Source organism: Erpetoichthys calabaricus, chromosome 12, assembly GCF_900747795.2.
Source record: "Erpetoichthys calabaricus chromosome 12, fErpCal1.3, whole genome shotgun sequence".
In the NCBI taxonomy this organism is placed as follows: domain Eukaryota; kingdom Metazoa; phylum Chordata; class Cladistia; order Polypteriformes; family Polypteridae; genus Erpetoichthys; species Erpetoichthys calabaricus.
The window spans coordinates 21,950,025-21,970,035 of record NC_041405.2 but is presented as its reverse complement, the minus strand read 5'-3'; the positions used below and the strand labels follow the sequence as shown (position 1 = coordinate 21,970,035).

Sequence of the window (20,011 nt, the reverse complement as noted above, 5' to 3'; positions counted from 1 at the left end):
CTGTGTCATCCTTAATACTGTACACAGGCTGAAGCTCAGTTTCCTCACATTGTTCATAATTATTGTCACTCTCTTTACTGTGAACTGACGAGAAGTTTGTCACTTGTTGCAGGCTGACAACCCAATCCTTTTCCAAAAACGTACTTTGAATGTAAACCAAATCCATCTCTGATCCACCCTCATTATGTGGAAGGATGGCTTCTTCTTGGTCACCTGTAGGAGTGAAAATAAGAAAAATACTTGTAAAACAGGAATATATTAAAAGGACCAATCTATAGCCACTTGACAAAAAACTGTTGTCTCCATTTACTGAATAAGCAAGAAGAAGATGCAACATTTTGTTCACGCTACGAAAACCTCAGCTACATTATCAACAATGGCTTAAAAGAAAAAAGAATATACTGTATAAATGCAATTAAGACTGCATCTCTGCAAGTGTGACAAGAAAATGTTAAGATAGTACAACCACAAACCACATGGCATGTGTCCAGAGTCATATGCAGAGAAGAAATCATCAGTTCCACCACCCAGCCAGAAATACACTTAACAAAAGGCCTGGGACTCTACAGCAGTGTTTCTCAACCACTGTATCATGATCAACTTTTGGGTCACTGGTTACCACTGGTGGGTCGACTTTCTGACGATCACGGTCGATCCCCCTCCCCCAGCTCTGATGTTCGAATTCAATTCACCAAGGGGGTGGTGCCCATCCCCCAACAGGCCACGAAGACACGTACATAGGAAAAAGCGGGTCATGACAGCAGAAAGGCAGAGATGCTGCTCTAGAAGATCATCAAGTCAGGAAAAAGCCAATTGAAAGCAAATTTGTTAAAGGGAAAGCAGTTAAATTCTCACATTACTGATTACACTTTCAAAGTTAATCTTGCTAAACCTCAGCATGTTCTTTTTAGCAAAGAAAATTCCATCACTGAAACAGGTTTACCTAAACATTATAAAATTACTATTAGAATTTGTCAACTACAATCCTCCATTGGCCTCCTTATCCCAATCCAAAAAGGCCTTTTCTTTTAAAGAGGTTTCCGACATGCTTATCGAATTCATCATTAGATACTGGGGTCTTCCCAGATGCTCTAAAGGCTGTAGTAGTTAAACCCCTGCTCAAGAAAAATAATCTTGATTCCTCTGTCCTTTGAGAAATTTAGACCCATTTCTAAACTGTCTTTTTAAATAAAAATCTAGAAAAAGTCATTTATCAGCAATTCAGTTACAACTTGAATAAACATTCTATTCTTGGTAAGTTTGTAGCAAGTCTACATAACACAACAAGCGGGTTGGCTTTCTGGACTGGCCATCACTGTACTTACTATATGACCTGGAGGTTGTCTAAGAAAGATTCTTTCATGCGTGAGTGTGGATGACCAAGTTCTGGTAGGACTAGGGATGCACCGATACCACTTTTTTGGAAAACGAGTACGAGTACAAGTACTTGCATTTCAGTACTCGCCGATACCGAGTACTTGCCGATACCGTGTACTTAATAAAAACACGATTTAAATTTACAGGTAACAGCTTTAGTCATATAATTTAACAAAAAAAAACAAGAAACTCTCGTCTATCCACTGGGAGGTTAGGCTAATTAGCGACACGGGGCTAACACTGCTTGTCCAAATATCCGTGGTGAAACTAAACGCAGAGGAGGCTTGCAGTAGGCTGTGGATATGTTTTTTCACGGAGTCGTGTAGTTTAGGCAGCTCCGTGTCAGTCATGTAGCGGCGGCTTGGGGCATCATATCTGGGCTCCAGAACATGGAGGAGACGCAGGAATCCCACATTTTCCACCTCCGAGAGTGGCTGGTCACTCAATGCAATGTACTCGATAATTGCCTGTGTTATTTTCACAGCACGTGGATTGTCTCTGGACATTTTCTCTCGTCTTGCAAGAGTTTGCTGCAGCGTGGGTTGTGTTGGTTTAGAAGCGTGGGTAAACTCTTTGTACTCGTTGTCGTGTTGGGATTTTAGGTGCTTGATTAAATTACTTGTGTTAAATGCGCTACCTTTTGAGCCTCCTCTGGACAATTTCACTGAGCACAATTTGCAGTCCGCCTTTGTTCTGTCGTCTTCATTCACTTTGAAATAGTTCCACACGGCTGACATCTCTCGCCTCGCCTTCTCCCCGCTCTGAGCTGCAGCCGGGGCGAGTACGAGTACTTTAGAAAATGTGGTATCGAGGCCGATACCAGATACCCGTTTCGGTATCGGTGCATCCCTAGGTAGGACCCATCATGTTGCCATGACATCTAAACAGGAAATGGAAAACTTTTTTTTTTTTAAGGGGAATGGCAGACTGAGGAAAGAATATTTCATGATCAGACTTCACCCAGGGACGTAGGTTATTTGTGAGTGACCACCCCAAAGCTGAAATAGTGAGGCGAAACCCCAAATGAGGCAAGAGGTTGAGGTATATGTACCCGAGGTTTACCGGATGCTCCAGTTGGTAAGTCGGACTCATGTTTTTAAAATTCTGCAGGATAGCAAGCCAGGAATTTTGAGGACCGTCTTTTTCCCCCTCAATCATGCAGTAAGAACTATACTACAGGGTTCTTCACCATTTCACAGACTATGTTTAATCTTTCTCTTTTGGATATCCTTTTTCCTTCATGTGTGGTTCAAAATGGGGATTAAGATTTGACCGCTGGGGAGGGCGTCCAGGGAAAAAGGGATCACTAATGAGCACTCAGTCACCTGGCATGTAAATATATCAACGTTGGATTACAATACACTTGCTATGTTAACCAGTACAACTACCATCTGGTTTCTCTCAAGTATTGGTGGGCATGTAAAGGGGAGAAGAGGGGCCGAGGACTGAATATTTTAATGCTATTATTACCTTCGAACATTGTCTACTTCCCTCTCGGGTGGTGAAGTGTAGTGATCACGTGCCGTATCAGGTGATTGTTACAAGTTTCAGTCAGGGTTTTGAATAAATAATAGTACAAAATAATAATTCTTTACATTTATTTATATAGCACTTTTCTCACTACTCAAAGCGCTCTCCAGCCCTGGTTAACATACTGAATGGTCTTCAAAATAATACGGACAGAGGTCACATATCTGTTCTTGTTCTCCTAGTCCAAAATGCAGCATTTGACACCACAAACCACAGTATTCCTATAGATCTCCGTAGACAATGGCAGTCATACCTGTTTCTGTCTTATTTAATTGGGAGAATATTATTTGTTATTGGAGATCCTTGATATTGTATATGGCAGGGGTCCTCAACCACAGTCCTGGTGGACCGCAGGTTTTCCTTCCAGCTAGTTTCCTAATTAGAAGACAGTCCATGCTGATAATGAAGCTTAGTAATTAAACTATTAAACTTATTACTGCTTTCATTCATCCAAGGGAAATGTTAATTGAACTGTAGTTTCCCCTTCTCTGAGAACATTATACATTTGTTTTGTAGACCAGAACAGATTTCAACTTAACAGTCCCTTCAATTCCCCTCTCATTTTACTTCTAAGCATTTTTTTTTTTTTTAAACACAGATACTTCATGGTGCGCATGCAAAGGTTTAAAAGGAAGCATGTTAGCTGATGAACTGCTGGTTTTTTGGTTAATAATGAAATGCAGATAACCAATGTCTGGTTAAGAAAACAGGCAACAATTAAAACTTATATACAGCTTCTAAAAAGTATAATAGGCAAGTAAGGGTTCTGAAATCTAACAGGCAAGATAACTAAGATTAAGCCCTCAAAAAAAGCACTGCTTTAGTAGTACCGTAGATTCCGGAATATAAGCCGAAAATTTCGTCCTAGATTTTTGGCTTGGAGTTTGGGGGTCGGCTTACACAACGAGTATCGTTTCAGATTCAAGATTTCCAGCACAATGCCAGTTTTGCCGATGAATACGGAAGTAATTAATGATGAAACCACAGCGCCATCTTTCAGATGAAGAAGTAACTTTGCATGCCGGTACTTTAAATTAAATAAAGAATTTATTCAAAAAAGTATTTTAGTTGTTGATTTTATTAATAAAATTTATAATAAATTATCGGGAAATTTAAAATAAAATACCGACTATAAATGTCACTATAAAAAATCCTTGAATGAAGAAATCGCCAATCCTCTTACCGCTGCCGTACAGCTTAATGACGAAGCTTTGGAAGGCAGTAATTTTATCATCTAAATCTCGAGGAAGCCGTTGAGCCATCTTCGTTTTTGTTTGTAGGACTAGACTGTGGTGATTCATGAAACAAGTGCACCAGGATCTCGACGCTTTATACAGTCGACCCTTGATATATACAACCGGCCTGACATGCAAACAACTTGATTTACGACCAACATCTTACTTTACGACCCGAATGCAGTCACGTGTATCCGCTTGCGCAACTGTAAACAAACAACCGAGAGCGTTAGTAAGTGTCAGTCGGAGCCCAGATACATGTGTTTGTGGACGTAATTTCGGTCATTGCAGTGATTTACCTATATATATAATTCACTAACACCGTGCAAGCAAGACACATAATTGCTAAGGAAGGAAGAGAAGGTAAAGAAAGCGATCACGATCGAAGCGAAGAAGGAAATTGTGTAGAAATATGAGAGTGCTGTTCGTGTGACCGATCTCGCTAATATGTACAGCATCTCGACAATTTTACAAAGAAAAGATTTGCATAAGGCGGCTCCTTCTAAATAACCACCTTCCGTTTCATTCTCCTCCTTTCCTGGAGCCCAAAGATGTCAAATTAAATAGTGAGTACAGTATGAAATTGTTGTTTCTAGAATAGAATAGAATGCCTTTTATTGTCACTGTACACATGTACAATGAGATTAAAAGCAGCCTCTTCAGTGCAGACATATGTGTAGAACACAACAAGTAAATAAATAAACAAATGGTGCAAAAAGATGCAAAGAAGTTGCAAAAAAAAAAAAAAGTTCTACATAGGGCTTGTATGGTTGTTTCTTAAGCCTTAGCATAACGCTGTATCTGCGGCCCCGCTTTTGCTTTCTTTCCTTCTTCCGTCTGTGTCGTCTCCTAGACACGACAACAATCCAAGCCCGCTGGTCTCGCTATGTTGTCTGGAATGTTGTGCGTGTGATGAAAAACACTCGAAACAGATGTCTGGCTCTGGACACCGATGTCTATAAGGTTCCGACGGGTGTAGCGGATGTTCGCCGAACCGATCGTGCACAAACAAGCAAGGAAAAAAAAGTACAAAAACAACAAAAAAAGTGCACTGAAAAGGAGAGCCCTGAGCCGCTGCGACCATGCGCGCCGCCATGCTCCTAGCTTAATCTAGCCTACTTCTGGTTAGTACATTAGAAAAATTATTGGTGTTTTGGTAAATTATGTACATTATACAACCCTTTTTTATTATGAAAAGGTTAAGTAAGTGTTGCAGTGGGAGGTTCAGAACGCATTATGGGTATTTCCATTATTTCTTATGGGAAAAATAGTCTTGACTTACAACCAACTTGAGTTACAATCAGCCCTCGCGAACGAATTAAGTACATAAGTCAAGGGTCCACTGTATATTGCGTATTTAAGTTAATCAAATTTATAACGAGTCTCCGGGAATCCACCCGCTGACGTACCGTATTTGCGTATATAGTTTCATTTTACCAAACTTCTCCACAATCACTTCCTGGTTTCCATCAAAAATGCCGGCAGTCTCAAATTCTCGCCGATAAACATGATAAATATACCTGAAAAGACACTTTTAAGGAAATTTAGAAAATTTTGCTTGGAGAAGGGGGTCGGCTTATATACCGGTCATCGGCAAATACATGTAATTTAGTAGGTAGAAAAGGGGGTCGGCTTATATACCGAGTCGGCTTATATTCCGGCATCTACGGTAAATAAATGGGCTCTAATTAAGAAAGTGGTTGAAGTGTAAACTTGCAGCCACTGCGGAACTCTATGACTGTAATTGAGGACCTCTGATCTACAATGTAACTAAAAATGTGTCTCTGATGAATGAAAGAGCAAACAAGGCATAGAGTTTAATACCAAGATTCATTATCAGCAAGGACAGAGTTCAACATTTACATTTACTTATTTGGCCGATGCCTTTATCCAAGGCGAATTACAACATTTATGATATATTTGGTTCCACTTCTTTTGGTTTACCAATTGGAGCACAGGCAGGTTAAGTGACTTGCTCTGGGTCACACAGTGTCAGCAGTGGGGTTTGAACCACAGCCTCTGGGTTTGAAATCCAAAGCCTTAACCACTACAACACACTGCCTCATTAGGAAACTGGCTGGACTGAAAACCTGTAGCCACTGCAGCTTTAGAAGACCGTGATTGAAGACCCCTGGTATACAGTGTACCCCAAAGACCTATTTTGGGCCTGCTGTTATTTTCAATTGACATGCTCCCATTAGGCCAGATTATATCAAAACACATGGTGAACTACCACAGCTATACAGATGACATACAGCTTTACCTATCTATAGCATCTGACAACCCTGACGCTCTGGGTTCTCTGCCCCAATGTCAGTCTTACATTTCCAAATGGATATGGGGTAGTTCCCTCAATCTAAATAAGGAAAACACAGAAATCTTAGTCATTGGCACAAACGGAACTAGTGAAGATTTTAGAAATAAACTTGATCCCCTAGCATTAAAAGTCATGGCAGAAGTAAAGAATTTAGGTCTAATCATAGACTCTGGCCTAAACTTTAAATTGCACAACCATATTACTAGGACCTTACTTTTTTTAATTTAAGAAACACTGAAAAAGTTAAGACACCTTTTAACATTATAAGATGCTGAGAAATTAAACTATGCCTTTGTTTTCAGTCGACTCAACTTCAGATAATGAGGAATGTCCAATCGCTTTTTAAGTTGAAAGAACTGTTACATCTCATGGCGAATCACGAGTTCAGGTATTGTGGCAAAATGGTTTAAAGATCCTATTTCAGATGTTATTTAAAGCATGATCAGTTCCATCTGATATGATCAGATGGGAGTGAAAAAAGCAGGAGAGGGTCAGAAAACTTATACGAATGAGAAATAAAAGACATAACCACATTACAATTAAAGCCGATATATGTACTGTACTCCTGATTTTGAAATACAAATGAATTTGTACTTGCTTAAGAGAAGGTTGCATCATCCTGTTTCTTGTTTTTAAACTTGATAACTGAAACAATTCATTCTAATATCAAGACTCTAATGGTGAGTCATTCTGAACAAACTTCTATGGGCACGTTCCATTAGTGGAAACTATAAACTGGGCCTGCTGTATTCAAATGTTAATGCCTTCATATGTACATCTGGAAAGGTCTGGCCATCTTACTGTCACCTACAAGCCTGTTATTGACAGCAGCAGCTCACCAATATCCAACCAGAAGTTCTTATTTGTGTTTGGGGGTTTGCTGTATTGTTCATATATGTATATATATATTTTTTTCTCTCTACAGCTTCTGTAAAGTTTAACTTTCCCTTTGGGGACATATAATGTATACATCTATCTACGTGCCTGTCCAAGTCAAAATCGTAGATCTTCTAATTGTGGTCTGCTTATTATTCCATAACTGAAGTATAAAAGAAGAGGTGAGGCAGACTTTTGCTGTTGTGCAGCAAAAATCTAAAGTACTTTACCAATAGATAATACTTTAGAACATTAAAAAAAAAAAAATTGGTTTTGTCATAGCTACATTTTAGTTGTACTCCTGATATACTATAAATGCACAGAATTATCATATTCATCATGGATTGGTAATCATTATTAATATCTACTTTTCTCTGTTTTCACTTTTTTCAAATGCCGCCACCACCACCTGACCAAAGTACTGTGCAAAACGCCTGTGATACTCAAATGAAAACAAAAACCGCAACCGTTATATCGGGCAGAGACCAACTCAAAACCTGTGTGGCAGGATGCATTAGTGATTACTTAGTTTTCAGTTAAACAGCACTAAATGCATAACCAAGGAAGAGGAAAAAAAGATCCCTCGCATCAAAACCTGCCATCTACTATATAGCGTCTTTCTAATCAATTTAGAATACAGACATTTTTTATTAACGTGCTACGACAAGAAATCATGAAAGCCTTAGTTACTTTTCCGGTTGAAGGAAAGCATGCCAAGAAAATTTTTTTAAATGATACGAGTGATAAAATATATTGTATGTACAAAACAATGTAATTTTAAACTTGTGCACTCTTACACCGGTTTAATTCAATTCAAAGCTATGAGGGGCTGAAGCTCATCCCAGGAGACAGTGGGCCCATCCCAGGGCCCACTCATTCAAATGCCCACATGGGCCAAATTTAGAATCACACCTCACCTTAAAAATCTTTCACGATTTGGGAGGAAAAACAAAAAAACAAAAAGAAACACAAACTTCACACAGACAATCACTAAGAAATCTGTGCACTTCTTTATGTTGTATCAAAAAAATGATTGGTTTCCTCCTTTTGCTTGGCTCACACCATACACAAAGCCATTTCAAATACTGTACTGGGTTTGTATTTATTCATGATGCAAAAATCAGTAGAAGGCAAAAAAGAAATCTCTCTCTATATACTGTATATGAAATCCAACATCTGTCTGTCGGTCTACTTTTCACGAGAGAACTACTTGGCAGATTAAGATCGTTTTTTTTTTTCTATAATTTGTTTGAACATTCCAGTTCTTCTCTTCTCTCATCACGCTAAGTATCATAGTTCGGTTGCGGCACCGATTTATTTGCACAAATCCGAGAGACACTCGGCGGGCCGGGGGGAGGTGGAGGTGGAGGTGGGACCTGAGGAGTAGGGATCCATGCCAGCCTCAATTCAAGTCGCTCTACCTCTTGCCAAGTGTTGGAACGTACCTTGCCTCCGCTTAGCTAGCAGTATCTGTTTGTTCAGCAGATATAATAATAATAATGTTACATTTATTGAGTCCCTTTCACAAACCCAAGGTTGCTTTAAGTACAGAGTTAAAAAAATAATAATAAAATATTACTCAGATGACAAAAGTTTGTAGAAGAGGAAAGTTTTCAGTTGAGACTTAAAAGTGCAGAAACAGGAGCAATCTCTGAGAGACTGAGGAAGAGAGTTCCAGAGTTGAGGGGCTATAGCACTGAAGGACCTGCCACCCAAGGTGGAGAGTCTGGTGCGTGGGACAGTAAGGAGATTACTGCTCAAGGACCTGAGAGAGATCATTTTTGGCAAAGAGATCACAACTACATTCTCGCCCGATAGCAAAACCAAAGATACTGTATATCAAAAACCCCTTGGATATGAAAGCCATCAATATAAAATTCTTCTCAATAAACATTATTACTTTTTTTTAACTGATTTTTAAAGTTCTGCAGTGGGCTGGCGCCCTGCCCGGGATTTGTTCCTGCCTTGTGCCCTGTGTTGGCTGGGACTGGCTTCAGCAGACCCCTGTGACCCTGTGTTAGGATATTGTGGGTTGGATAATGGATGGATGGATGGATGAATTTTTAAAGTTTGTCCTATTTCACTACTGCCCAGGCAGAGCCACGGGGGACAGCTAGTATTTTATATTTATTAATTTACCCAGAGATCCTTTTATCCAAAGCGACTTGCAAAAGAGGTCAACATAACGGAGTAAACATCAGTCTAGTGGACTGCTGGTGAATAAGAGTTACGGGCCAAAGTTACAAAATTGATCATCACAAATGAAAATCTCACAACAAAACATAAGCAAGCTACAATACCTAGTGCACAAAAAAAAAAACTATAGGACAAAAATTCAAACAGGAGTCTTCAGACACTCAAATGGAAGTGGGTAGCTCAATGTACCAGCTTGGTGCTAAAATGAAGAGACTGGATTGAGATTTGATGCAGTGCAGAGGTGGCATCTCCAGACCCCCTTTATTGATGAGTGAGAAGGAGCACAGGACCTCACAAATATCTACATACACCGTATATATATTTATATTTTAGGTGCTGACCCAATGCTGCTATAAGGAGCCAACTGAAAAGATGAGTAATGTGTGCCCACCTCAGCTGGTTGAACACGAGACATGCCACTAATATAACTTAGCTAACAGGACTGAGAAAATGCTTCCCTCTGTAATATCACAAACTGGATTTATCGAAGGCGGACACGCAGGCTCAAACCGTCAGCATCTGTTTAATGTAATACACAGCCCCATTTCCAAAAAAAGTTGGGATGCTGTGTAAAATGTAAATAAAATCGGAATGCAACAATTTGAAAATCATTTAAAATTTTTATGTAATTGAAAACAGAACAAAGACAAAATATTAGAGGATGAAACTGACAAATATATATTTTTTTGTACAAAAGTAACATGTGCTTATTTTGAATTTAATGCCAACAACACGTTTCAAAAGAGCTGGGAGGGGGACAATAAAAGATTGGAAAAGTTGTGTAATTCTGACCCAAAAAAAAAAAAAAAAAGTAATATCTCACAAATATTTCATTGGCAACAGGTCAGTAACACGACTGGGTGGAAAAAGAGCATCTCAGAGAGTCAGGGTCTCTCAGAAGCAAAGATATGGATGGGTTCACCATTGCTCAGGCAAACTGTAACAATTTAAGAAGAATGGTTCTCAATGTAGAATTGCAAAGAATTTGGGTATTTCACCATCTACAGTACACAATATCATTATAAGATACAGAGAATCATGAATGATATTTATATATGCAAGAGACAAGGCTGAAAACCAATGTTGGACGGCCGTGGCCCTCAGGTGACGCTGCATTAAAAACACACATTTCCAAAAACCATTGTCTGTGAACACAGTTTGTCGCTGCATCCACAAATGCAAGTTAAAACTTTTACCGGTGAAAGAGGAAACCATACATAAACATGATCCAGAAACACTGCTGCCTTCACTGGGCCAGAGTTCATTTAAAATGGACAGAGGCAAAGTGGAAAACTGTCCTGTGGTCTGACAAATCAAAATTTGACATTCATTTTGGAAATCATGAACATCATGTCCTCCGGCCTAAAGAGGAGAGGGACTTCCCAACTTGTTATCAAAGCAGTTCAAAAGCCAGCATCCATGATGGTATGGGGGTGTATTAGTGCACATTGCATGGGTAGCTGGCACATCCGGAAAGGCACCATTAACACTGAACAATATATGCAGGTTTTGGAGCAACATATGCTGCCATCAACACTACATCTTTTCTTAGAGAACGACCTTCCTTACTTCAGCAAGATAATACCAAACCGCATTACAACAGCGTGTCTCTGCAGTAACAGAGCCTATGTGGTAAATTGGTCTGCCTTTCGTCTACCTCTGTCACCCGTTGAAAGCTTCGGACGCCTTAAAACATGCTAAAGGAGACCCCAAACTACTGAGCAGCTGATATCTGGCAAGAATGAGACGTGTAACTTTCAAAACTACAGCAATTGTATCCTCCGTTCTTAAATGTTTACAAAGTGTGGTTAAATGAAGAGGTGTGTTACAACAGTAATCAGGCCCCTGTGCCAACTTATTATTTTTTTTTTTTAAACTCTTTGCTGTCGTCAAATTCAAAAAACATATGGAACGTTCAAAAAACAAAATAAGATTTCTCACTTTTAACATCTGATAGTTTGCCTTTGTACTATGTTCAATTAAATACAGAGTTGGCCTGATTTGCAAATCATCACATTCTGTTTTTATTTACATTTTACACTGGGTCCCAACTTTTTCCGGAAATGGGGCTCTACTCACCCATGGTTTTATTGTCATTGGATGCAGAAAAAGCCATTGATAGAGTCAAAAGGGATTATCTATTTAGGACCGGGTTTGACCCAAATCAGAATGAGGTACACGTCAGGAGTGCCCACTAGTCACTCTGGTTGAGTGCTCAGTCCAAAGTGAGTGTGTGTATATATTTATTTACTTACCTACCTATTTACATATTTATTTATTTATAGAGCTTCTGTCAAAAGCCAAAATGTTCTATGAAGGACAACTAAGTTCCATCTGTAATGTGTCGAATGCAGACGAAAGATCAAGCAGGATGAGGACAAAGGCATCTTGGTAGCTCTAGCTGTCTTTTGTTTCAGTCATACTGGTGCTGATGATGCAGACCACTTTAAATTTAAAAATACATTATGTTAAGACATTCTATTAATGCCGTTAACTGTAAAATATCTTAAGTTAAAATCGAATAACAGTCGTGAAAAACGGAGTAAAGAAGCAAAGGCTGCAAAGTAAAACACAAATGACCAGACTAAAACATGTACACCGTACTCAGAAAAAGACTGTAAGACCTCAGAAGGTTTTTGGCACTGCGAGTCAATGTGAAAGATGCAAAAGGTAATACAGCACATACAGAATGAATGTCTGGAATGAATAAAAGGTAAGATCAGATACGGACTGCGTTTAAGGGCTTGTCCGCAAAGGTGCCGTTGTATCACAGTTTACCCACAGTGGGTGGAGGAGAGGGGTAGGTTGCTTTGCAGCAACAGAAAGAATAAAAAACGTTTTAATGAATGCGGTCATTTGACGAAAATCGATATTCTGCATCCTGTCGTTTTTTTTTTTTTTTATAACGCGCCACCCTGGTGCTTTAAACGGTGACCATCGTATTAGTAGACAAATAAAGAGTCCACGTCGGTTTTAGTTTCGTTTCGTTTACACCGTACAAGTCTCGCTCCTTCCGCACCCTGCTTCAACACTGTATGCCACATACCGTTAATGCCCCAAACACATCTTACCTTCGTGAATGGCAATCGCCTGATGACAAATCAGAGCTACCGGTTTCGGCGAGTGTGGACTAACGGCATCAACGGAAAGATGCTCCGGCTCTTGAAAAACAAGAGTGCAGTCCTCAGTAGGGCTTTGGACCTCCGAGCGAGAGGATCGGCATTCGACCCAGCTGTGCACCTTTTCTGAAATGGCATCTCGCTGCTCTAAATCGTACATTAAAGCTGCGAACTTTTCATCCAGAACTCGGTTGACCTCCGCCTCCACTGCTTCCAGCGTTCCCCTGAGAGCATTATGGAAAGTCGAACTCAGCTCGGTTTTGAAGGAGGCAATCCACGTCTCAATGTCCATCTTTCTGACTCGGCCTCCAGTTTGGTGTTATTATTTGGCGACTTGGATTAACGCCCAAGCCGCAGGAAAATGTGATAATAAAAGCAACGGCGTTGAATTTTTCTCAGTAGTTAAAAAAGGTTTTTCTGCGAATAAATTAAGAAGCTTTCATAAACAGGTCGCAAATATTAGCATCTGCTTATTTTCCAGTGACAGTTATTTGTCTTCAATTACAGTGTTATACACGGTGTTCATTACGCAAAGCATTCGAAAAACATGCGCCACCTCCTTTTGTGCTGCTAGAATGACAAGAAAGACTAGAAGTGACGTCACGAGTCACCGCCCACTTCAGCGCGTTCACGTACGCTTCCGGTGTGAAAATACGGAGAAACGCAATATAGTAATGCTACTTGAGAGACGCGATGTCTCTTGAGGATTGTTCCTTGGTATGCATCAACAAAATCCACTAAATAAATAGCAAAATACACGTATTAAATGTTTATCACTTAGCTTCAAATTCAATTTGACTTAAAAATTGTATCTATGTCTGACCAGGTTATACGTTTTATTGTATACTATTGATTAACTCGGGCAATTCAGATAGCTTTGTTTTCTCCGAATTGTCTGACTTTTTCAAAATAATCATTATTTAAAGAAATATACTACAAAATACATACGATGGTATATATTTATTACAGATGATAGTCAAGTAGGGTACGATACATATATGTAATACATTTATATTTAAATAGCGCCATTAACACGCTCAACTTGTTCACAGAAATTGAGAAAGGACTTCATGATTTCCTAATAAAGATAAATACATGATATACAGTACAAGGCTTAGGAAATAGAATAAAAAAAAAACAATAAAACATAAAATACTACAAGAAAACCCCGAACAAATAACAATTAGTGATACAAACACAAATCATCCTGAGCATCTGGACAAAGAAGGGAAACTGAAAGAAGGTTAAGAAGATCGAGGTAAGTTCAACGCCTTCCTGAACAAATGGGTTTTACGTTGCTTTTTGAAAGAATAATGGAGTTGGTTAATCTAATTAATTCAGGGCTCTCATTAATTCCAAAGTCTCCAGAGCTGAAGGCGCTGTCATCCATAGACCACAGGTTGGTTTTGAGGACACCAAGATAGCCAGAAACAGTGAATTTTAGCTGGTGGATAAGAGCATAGCAATGGAGGATGTTACTGGTGTAATCAGGTGCAATTCCCAATCCTGTAAGACACACGGAGCCAGTGAAGGCAGAACAGGATGGGTATGATGTGCTCGCTGTTGAGGGTCTGTGTAAGGACTCTTGCAGCAGAGTTCTGGACCAACTGGAGCTGTGAGATTAGCACTTGCCAGTAGGGAGTAACAGTAGTTAATGCCAGATGTAATAAAAGTACAGACAGGTTTCTCAACACTGGAAAAGGCGAGGAATAAGCAGACACAGAATATGTTATGGGGGTGGAAGTAAGAAAGATTCTTAATGTGGCTTATGTGGGAAGAATAAGAAAGGGAGAAATCAAAAATGACACCAAGACTTCCAGCAGATGAATGCCTGATGAAGTCATCACTGAGAGTCATTTAGAAGGAGGTAATTTCTCTTAAGATGAGCTTTAGTACTAATTAGCGTGACCAGTTTTGTCGCAGTTTAATTTTAAAAAGTTATCTTTCATTCAGATTTTAATTTCACTGAGGCAGCTTTCACTTTTAAAACTGAAATAGTATCATCCACAAAGAAATGATAACCCACTCCAAAGCTATGAATAATATGGCCAGCAGAGGGCTAAGGATGAAGACTTGAGGAATATCTTGTGCTGCTGGTTCTGTGCGGGTCCTGCTGCTGCCAAGACTAACAAACTCTGGACTGTCGGTCAGATGGGATTTAAGCCACTGGAGGTCAGTGCCGGAGATACCAAGACTGTTTTCCATTCTAGATGGTAGAACACATTGCTTGACAGTATCAAATGTTTTACTAAGGTCTAACAGAATCAATATACTGGTTTCCCCAGAGTCTGCAGGTATGAGCAAAGTTGCAGTTTGCACCCATGAACAAAACACACATTAAGAGAGAGTGAAGAGTATGCAAAAGTGCAAGGCTAAATGTAAATGTCAATGAAAAGTGTTATTTACAGAGAGCAAGCAAACATGTGCCAGTGTTCCCTCAGTGGTATGTGTTATATCGCTAAGTCATTCACAATATCAAGAGTTCTCATAGCTTTGAAGTTCTTACAAACAAGTGTAGCTTGGAAGCAGGGCCTCTGGGAGAGATTTTTCAAGGGCCCTTTCCTGCTTCATTAGCCATTCTGTTTTATCCATTATGGTTTTAACCATCCACCTTAATAAAATGATAAATGTGAGAGTGTGTGTGTCTGCCTGGTTGCTATGTCTCTGTCATTCCAATAGATGGAGCATCACAAACATTTGTAGCAACAAAATGCATTCCATTTGTCTTCCAATATGCGATGCATTACAAACATTAACACTTCTTGTACATATCCCATAACAAATGTCATATAACAGAGACATATGTATTGCATGTGTCATTCCAACAAATGGTGCATGACAAACATTTACAGTAATAAAATGCATTTCATTTGTCATTCCAACAGATGGTCCATCACAAACATTAACACCGCTTGTACGAATCCCATACCAAATGTCATATAACACAGACATATGCATTGCATTTTTCTTTCCAACAGATGACACATTACAAACATTAACACCCACCTCTTTTACTAATTCCATACCAAATGTCATATAACATAAAATATGCATTGCATTTGTCATTCCAACAGATGGTGAATCACAAACATTTGTAGTAATAAAATGAACTACATTTGTCATTCCAACAAATAACACATTATAAACATTAACACTACTTTTACGAATCCCATACCAAATGGTATATAACACAGACATATGCATTGCATTTTTTTTCCAACAGATGACACATTACAAACATGCTTTTACTAATCCCATACCAAATGGTATATAACAGAGATATATGGTTTGCATTTGTCATTCCAACAGATGGTGAATCACAAACATTTGTATTAATAAAATAAATTGCATATCTCATTCTAACAGATGGTGCATTACAAATATGTGTAGTAATAAATTGCATTGCATTTGTCATTCCAACAGATGACACTTCACAAACATTAACACACACCGATTTAGATAGATAGATAGATAGATAGATAGATAGATAGATACATAGATAGATAGATAGATAGATAGATAGATAGATAGATAGATAGATAGATAGATCATTAATCCCAAGGGGAAATTCAGAAATTAAAAGAAAGTTGTAAAAGTAAGTGTGTCCAGGGAACAAATCCACATAAAATAAAGTGATAGGAGTGATCAATAAATAAAAGTAGAAAAGTGCACATACACATACAGTCATACATGGAGCTGCTGAAAAGGCTGCCACTCTCGGAGGCGCCAGAACTAATTTTACTAATCCCATACCAAATGTCATATAACAGAGACATATGCATCGCATTTGTCATTCCAACAGATGGTGAATCACAAACATTTGTAGTAATAAATTGCATTGCATTTGTTATTCCAACAGATAACACATTATAAACATTAACACTACAGTGATCCCTCGCTATATCGCGCTTTGCCTTTCGCGGCTTCACTCCATCGCGGATTTTATATGTAAGGATATTTAAATATATATCGCGGATTTTTTGCTGGTTCGCGGATTTCTGCGGACAATGGGTCTTTTAATTTCTGGTCCATGCTTCCTCAGTTGGTTTGCCCAGTTGATTTCATACAAGGGACGCTATTGGCAGATGGCTGAGAAGCTAGATTGCTTCCTTTTCTCTCTCTCTTGCACTGACTTTCTCTGATCCTGACGTATGGGGATTGAGCAGGGGGGCTGTTTGCACACCTAGACGATACAGACGCTTGTCTAAAAATGCTGAAAGATTATCTTCACGTTGCTATCTTTTGTGCAGCTGCTTCCTGAAACGACGTGCTGCACGGTGCTTCGCATACTTAAAAGCTCGAAGGGCACGTATTGATTTTTGATTGAAAAACAAACTCTGTCTCTCTCTCTCTCTCTTTCTCTGCTCCTGACGGAGGGGGTGTGAGCTGCCGCCTTCAACAGCTTTGTGGTGCGGTGCTTCGCATATTTAAAAGACAAACAGCCCTATTGATTTGTTTGCTAGAGATTGTTTTCTCTGTCTATGTGACATTCTGTGTTCCTGACACGCACTCCTTTGAAGAGGAAGATATGTTTGCATTCTTTTAATTGTGAGACAGAACTGTCATCTCTGTCTTGTCATGGAGCACAGTTTAAACTTTTGAAAAAGAGACAAATGTTTGTTTGCAGTGTTTGAATAACGTTCCTGTCTCTCTACAACCTCCCGTGTTTCTGCGCAAATCTGTGACCCAAGCATGACAATATAAAAATAACCATATAAACATCTGAAGTAATAAAATGCATTGTGTTTTTCATTCCAACAGATGATGCATCACATTCTAATGTGCATACATTTTAATAGATCTAGTGTACTGCAAATGTTAATGTTGAGGTCAGTATTGATTGCTTAGATTTCAACCCATCTTGGATGATTAGCACAGCTAATAAGATCAGAAATGTATAAAAGGTGATAGGGGATGAAATGCAATGTTTTATTGATTTTCTGCATTTGAGGCCTTATGCCGCTATACTTCCTCCTACACAGGGTTGTCTTAATCAATGGGCACAATGGGCACTGGTCGGGGACCACAGGGGCCCACGATGTTTCTGATGCTAATGTAATGCTAATGTATGTTTCTGTTTTGCTATCAAAACAGGTACCCAGCAGACCCCGTGACCCTGTAGTTAGGATATAGCGGGTTGGATAATGGATGGATGAATTTTCTTATAATACCAAATTCTTCATAGCTCAAGCAATTCCCTTTTTTGTCAGTAAGTTGTTTCACAAATAAAATGTTATTTATTTTTTTTTAATATAGATTTGTTCTGGAATTTTATATCCATATTATTCCATAGTATGTATCTAGTCACTGAAAAGGTATGCTTATAAGTTAATGTTCAAACTAAAAGAAACTACTTATGAAGGTTAGTTTTAAGGGAATTGTACCAGTTTCAAAGTTACATTTAAGAGGAAATTCCAAGCTACCCACCTGTTCAAAGGTTAAATCAGGGGATATGTGCCAAGTTTGTGTTTTATTATTTAGATAATGTTGTAACCGTTTCATTTTGAAAGCACATTGGCAGTTTTAAAATCAAGGACATTTTACTACCGCCTTATTTTGAGGTAGTCACACAATTGTCCGACTTGCAGCTCCGAGTTCGTAGGAGCTTTTGACGCTTCTATCCAAGGGTGAAAAATCCCCAAAGCTTTGATAATATTGACATCTGGTGGTTTACAGAAGTAATTGCAGGTGTGAACTCGCGGTAACCTCTGGAGAAAGCGAGCATTCCCTGCGAATAATTCTCGATCCCGGTTAATTTCGTCAATAGTAGATGAAGGCTCTCAGGACTACGGACGCGTAGGGCGCAGAGAATAATAATAAAAAGAAGAAGAACAAGGACACAGTGAAGAAGAAAAGGGTCGATTTCGTGATTTAAATGTCAACTTTAATATCGTAGTTAATTCGTGATTAAAGACGAAATTTCAACTTTAATCTCGTAGTTTATTTTGCCATTAAAGTAGGACGTCGTAAACTTCCTCTTAAAATCGATGTTTAATTTACTAGAGTTTCTCAAACCCCATCGTAACTAAAGTAGCACGTTAAATGCCTCCTGTTCCCCGACCCGGTCGTTAATCGCTCTGTGCTGCTTAACCGGACTTCAACTTGCACTGAGAGGAACCGCAGGCAGCGATCGTCACACAGAATACATTCACTTCATGATATTACAGCTCTCTGAACATTTAGAATCCTAAGATTTGTACTTGATATCATTTTAATGATGAAATGTATTGAAGTATACATGTTACATTTTATTTTCCTTTTGTGCTAATCTCTTTGTTCAATTAAAACAGATTAGTCATTTCTCTCCCATTAATTCCATGACTTTATTATGGTTTCCGTTTGGAAACGCCGGTTTTGTGGTTCCATCATAAAAGCATAATCAAACATTAATAATAATAATAAAAAAAAACTATTAACAAATACGCAATTTAAAAAGATGCAAAAACTTTCTTTGCCCCAGGGGTGGCCCTTCTTTTTCCTTTCAGGTCCTTGATTCAAAAAGTTCTATCTTGTCCATACATGGGCATCTGTAAAACACTCAATATGGGGAGAAGTTTCTGTTTCTCTGTATATAACTGCCTCCTTACCCAACGTGCTTCATTTATGCAATGTATTCGTACCCATTGCTTCCTACCCACGTTTTCTTGCTTTAACCTGCCAAACATGACCATTTCTTTATTTTACTGCACCTTCTACAATTTGTTTTGCCTTTGCCGTTTTCCACACTACTTGTGCATTCTTACATTCAGTTTCAGTTTCCTTGAATTGAGAATTTGGGTATTTTTGACTTTTTTACGGAGTTTCTTTAGAACAGGTTATTATTTGTGTGAAGGATGTCGTGTATGCTAGGTCTTTCAAATTGCTGGGTAGATATTTTTTGCTGATTCCGCTTTCGAAGTCTCCTTAATCCATATAGTAGATTTCTTTTCTTTTACTGATTGGATGATTCATTTCCAGTCGATCAATAATGTGCTACCCTATCCAGTATTTATAATTGTTGATTTATAACAGTTAATGTCGCAAAATTGGTTGAGTATGACTGTATCCTAACTGGGTTTCAGTAGTCAAACTGAGTGATCTACCCATTTGAATCAGATATACCGATTAAAAGTAAAAACAGAAGATACCCTCTTGTGGACAAACATGCAGGGAATAATCAATCTAACCTGCCTTTTTGGACCTACACAGGCTTCCTAGGACCTTGAAACGTATAAAGCAGATTCAAAAATGTATGAATAAATTGAAAAAGGAATAAATCTGAATAAATCTAAATAAACCAATCCAGATAAGATGGAATACCACTGATCCACTGACCTGGGGTTTGGCGAGCAAAACGGGAAACAGGAGAGGACAAAGGGAGC

General features: G+C 38.8%; 2 protein-coding genes across 3 annotated transcripts in view; both read right to left on the bottom strand.

Annotated features, from left to right (window-relative positions):
- Positions 1-13,228, bottom strand: part of LOC114661948 (uncharacterized) — a 49,605-nt gene extending 36,377 nt beyond the window's left edge. For both annotated transcript variants that reach the window (XM_051934774.1, XM_051934775.1), the window contains exons 1-2: positions 12,603-13,228; positions 1-213 (exon numbers count right to left, since the gene is read on the bottom strand). The exon at positions 1-213 is cut by the window's left edge and continues 1,017 nt beyond it. In XM_051934774.1, the coding sequence (XP_051790734.1) occupies positions 1-213; positions 12,603-12,942 (553 nt within the window). In that variant the 5' untranslated portion in view covers positions 12,943-13,228. The remainder of the gene's footprint in view (positions 214-12,602) is intronic.
- The window catches only part of LOC114661946 (ribonucleoside-diphosphate reductase subunit M2 B-like), a 135,566-nt gene that overhangs the window by 37,453 nt on the left and 78,102 nt on the right, over positions 1-20,011 (bottom strand). The gene's annotated exons all lie outside the window — the stretch shown is intronic.